This window comes from Lathyrus oleraceus, chromosome 4 (assembly GCF_024323335.1).
Source record: "Lathyrus oleraceus cultivar Zhongwan6 chromosome 4, CAAS_Psat_ZW6_1.0, whole genome shotgun sequence".
Lineage (NCBI taxonomy): Eukaryota > Viridiplantae > Streptophyta > Magnoliopsida > Fabales > Fabaceae > Lathyrus > Lathyrus oleraceus.
The window spans coordinates 207,934,002-207,938,613 of record NC_066582.1 but is presented as its reverse complement, the minus strand read 5'-3'; the positions used below and the strand labels follow the sequence as shown (position 1 = coordinate 207,938,613).

The 4,612-nt window shown below is 40.8% G+C and overlaps 1 protein-coding gene across 1 annotated transcript; it reads left to right on the top strand.

Annotated features, from left to right (window-relative positions):
* Window positions 1-1,408: 1,408 nt before the first annotated feature.
* Window positions 1,409-2,611, top strand: LOC127136695 (uncharacterized). The gene has a single exon (XM_051063228.1). It carries the CDS (start codon window positions 1,409-1,411, stop codon window positions 2,609-2,611), a length of 1,203 nt encoding a protein of 400 aa, XP_050919185.1.
* Window positions 2,612-4,612: the final 2,001 nt, after the last annotated feature.

Sequence of the window (4,612 nt, the reverse complement as noted above, 5' to 3'; positions counted from 1 at the left end):
GACTCACTCACTAATTCCTCACCACGGGAATTAGCTACCACCCCAAGGGCCATGCTATGCACGCTAATTCACCTAGCATGCAAACATCAACAACAGTCCATAATGACTCACTCACTAATTCCTCACTATGGGAATTAGCTACCACCATAAAGGCCACAGTATGCATGCTAAATCACCTAGCAATGCAAAATCATCAACAATAATCCACAATGGACATATGCTCACACTCTAAGCCATAAACAGTCCATTCATAATTGCATACATGACATATACATTCACAGCATTATGCATACCATCATACATTCATCAACACATGTATCAAAACATCATATCATGTCAAATAATTAATCACAGTATTAGCACACTCCACTAATACCTATACTGCTCAAAACAGCGGGATTTAATCCCTATTACATCATACGCCAATATAGGCCAAACACCAATTATGCACACATTATTCAAATATTAATTTTTCCAATTTCCAACAGTGTTAACCGGTTAACGCCCTGGGTTAACCGGTTAACGCAACACAGAACACGCTTTCTGGAAAAACTCAACAGTGTTAACCGGTTAACGCCCTGGGTTAACCGGTTAACGCAAACAGAACAACAATATTCACAAATCACAACAGTGTTAACCGGTTAACGCCCTGGGTTAACCGGTTAACGCAAGCAAAACAGCAATACTTCATAATTCCTAACAGTGTTAACCGGTTAACACCCTGGGTTAACCGGTTAACGCAAGACAGAAAGCTGTTCCTGCGCTAACACGAAGCAGAATGCAGAATTCTCCGCATTTTCCGCCGTTGGAGGACTTCCGGACCTCCGATTCCGATTCCGTAAAAAGCTATACGTTCGGGAAATCACAACTCACACAAATACATATTCAATTACAGCTTTAACACAACTTATCCAACACAATTTTTCAGCATTCAACATCCCAATTAGGGTCAATTCAACGGTTTATCACTATCCATTACATATTAACCCATAATACCCATTAAACGACGATAAACCCCCCTTACCTGAGTTAATCCGACAATCCTTTAGCCTCAAGCTCTTCTCTTCTCCAACCTTCTTCCTCTTGCTCTGTCTCTTTGCCCTTTTCCTCTTTTCAGCCGCTTCTCTGCTTTTCACGTGAAACCCTTTCTTTACCAAATGAGACTATTTTTCTTATTTCCAACTTATATATATTTTCCAATAATTATTATTCCAATAATAATAATAATAATAATAATCCAAAAATTCCAATTATTTAATTAAATTAATAAATATAATATTAACTTAAATTAAATAATTATCTTATTTTTATCGGGGTGTTACACTATGCAGCAACTATTATTGAGAACGGTAAAGAAGTCGAGATTAAAACCTTAGCCTCAGTTACCAATATCGCAGCAAATAGCCGAATGACGCGCAGTGGCCGCGTGTTCGCTCCGCCGGTTATCCCAAGTAGAAATGTTGAGAAAGATCCAGTAGTCGTGGTACCAGTGACAAGAGAAACAGAAGGGCAAACAAGCAATTCAACCCTTGATAAAGAAACAGATGAACTACTTAGAATTATCAAGCTCAGTGACTACAAAGTGGTAGATCAGTTGCTACAGACACCGTCAAAAATCTCGATCCTGTCCTTATTATTGAATTCAGCTGTCCACAGAGAAGCACTACTGAAGGTGCTTGATCAAGCCTTTGTAGAACAGGATATAACAGCAGAGCAGTTCAACAATGTTGTAGGCAACATCACTTCGTGCAATGGCTTAGGCTTTTGTGATGAAGAACTGCCAGAAGAAGGAAAGAATCACAACTTCGCTCTCCATATCTCAACCAATTGTCAAGGGGATTCTTTGTCTAATATCCTAATTGACACCGGTTCATCTCTGAATGTCATGCCCAAGTCTACCTTGGTGAAGCTAAAGTACAAAGGGGGGCAAATGCGGCACAGTGGAATTATTGTGAAAGCGTTCGATGGATCAAGAAAATCAATCATGGGAGAAGTTGATTTGCCTATTGGTATTGGACCACATGTATTCCAGATCACTTTCCAGGTTATGGATATAGTGCCAGCTTATAGCTGTCTGCTCGGACGCCCATGGATTCATGAGGCGGGTGCCATTACATCCACGTTACACCAGAAGTTAAAATTTTTCAAGAATGGGCAAATAGTGACGGTTAATGGGGAGCAGGCTATGCTGATTAGCCACCTTTCATCGTTTAGTGTGATAGAAGCAGACGAAACGGCTGTTCAAACTCCATTTCAGGCCCTGACCATCGATGATTACAAGAAAAGTGAAGGTTCAATCGCGTCATTCAAAGACGCCCAGCAGATTGTCAAGACAGGTCCTACAGAAATGTGGGGCAAGGTGATAGAGTTGCCAGAAAACGTTAACCATGCAGGATTAGGCTTTGTTGATGGAAAACAAGTGCAGACTTCAGTGGTGCGACCTTTCAAAGATATCTTTCACAGCGGTGGGTTTATCAACATGGTAGCAGTTGAGGAGGATACTTTTGAGGGAAAGACAGAAGACGAAGGCCCCAGATTTGTGACACCAGGAGTAGTTATGAAGAACTGGACCACAGTTGACATCCCATATTGTGTCCACATATCAAAGTAATTAAGCTTTTCAGTTTTCAAAAATCTTCCGCTTTAGCCCAAAGCGCGAAGCATTAATTTTGTAAAATGGGCACTTTTGTAAAAAACGTACTATCCATGAAAAAGATCTTTTGTGTTCCTATACACTTGTGTCCTTTTATCTTTTCAGCTTTTTCGGAAAATGGTAACACAAAAAAAAAACCTTAAAAAGAACACATTTTTGCATGTCATGGTCAGTCCTCTAAAAACAATTGTTTGTACAGGTTACTTAAACCCGTTGAACACAATGACATCATGCCCTCTCCCAACTTTGAACATTCTGTATTCGAAGCTGAAGAGGAAGAGTGGGATGAGATTCCAGAAGAGGTCGCCCGCCAGCTTGAAAATGAAGAAGACACTATTCAGCCATACAAAGAGCCTTTGGAAACAGTCAACTTGGGTTCGGAAGAAAATGTGAAAGAAGTCAAAATTGGAGCATTGTTATCCCCACAGGTCAAGGAGCAATTGATCAGCCTGTTGAAAGAGTATGTAGATGTGTTTGCTTGGTCTTATCAAGATATGCCTGGTCTCGACACTGACATCGTAGAGCACAAGCTACCTTTGAAGCCAGAATGTCCACCGGTTAAACAGAAATTAAGAAGAACACATCCAGATATGGCCGTCAAAATTAAAGAAGAAGTTCTGAAGCAAATAGATGCTGGTTTTCTTGCCACTTCAGTGTATCCAGAGTGGATAGAAAATATTGTGCCAGTTCCTAAGAAGGACGGGAAGGTACGAATGTGTGTCGACTATCGTGACTTAAATAGAGCAAGCCCAAAGGATGATTTCCCCCTGCCTCACATTGACATGTTGGTAGACAATACAGCAAAGTTTGACATATTCTCCTTCATGGACGGATTCTCCGGGTATAACCAGATCAAAATGGCTCCCGAAGACATGGAAAAAACTACATTCATAACACCATGGGGAACATTCTGTTATCAAGTGATGTCGTTTGGGTTGAAGAACGCAGGTGCTACTTACCAGCGAGCCATGACAACGCTCTTTCACGACATGATGCACAAAGAGATTGAGGTTTATGTGGATGACATGATCGCGAAGTCTCGTTCAGAAGAAGGTCATTTAGTAGATCTATTAAAGCTGTTTCAACGATTGAGGAAGTTCCGTCTTCGCCTCAATCCGAACAAATGCACATTTGGCGTCAGGTCAGGTAAACTCTTGGGCTTCATTGTCAGCCAAAAAGGCATTGAAGTTGATCCAGATAAAGTAAAAGCTATCCAAGAGATGCCCGCACCAAAAAAAGAAAGGCAAGTGAGAGGTTTTCTAGGACGATTGAATTACATATCCCGGTTTATTTCTCACATGACTGCCACTTGTGAACCTATCTTCAAATTGCTGAGAAAGAGTCAGAATTGTGTTTGGACAGAGGATTGTCAGAAAGCATTTGACAATATCAAAGAGTACCTCATGGAGCCTCCTATCTTGTTACCACCTGTTGCTGGAAGACCATTGGTTATGTATTTGACAGTGCTTGAGAATTCTATGGGCTGTATTCTGGGTCAATAAGATGAAACTGGAAAGAAAGAGCATGCCATTTATTACTTAAGCAAGAAATTTACTGACTGTGAATCACGATACTCCTTACTCGAGAAGACATGTTGTGCATTGGCTTGGGCTGCTAAGAGATTGAGGCAGTATATGTTAAGTCACACCACTTGGTTGATATCCAAAATGGATCCAATCAAGTACATTTTTGAGAAGCCTGCACTCACTGGTAAGATTGCAAGATGGCAGATGCTGTTATCAGAATACGACATTGAGTATCATACCCAGAAAGCTATCAAGAGCAGTGTGTTGGCTGAGTACCTTGCTCACCAACCCATTGAAGATCACGATGATAATGAGGATGAGTTTCCTGATGAAGATGTCATGTTCATAAAATCCAGAGATTGTAAAGAGCCACTTCCTGAAGAAGGGCCTGAACCAGATTCTCAATGGGGTTTAGTATTTGATGGAGCTTCCA

Bases quoted from the DNA above. Each gene is read 5' to 3' on its own strand.
- LOC127136695 (XM_051063228.1), top strand. From the start codon at position 1,409: ATGACGCGCAGTGGCCGCGTGTTCGCTCCGCCGGTTATCCCAAGTAGA.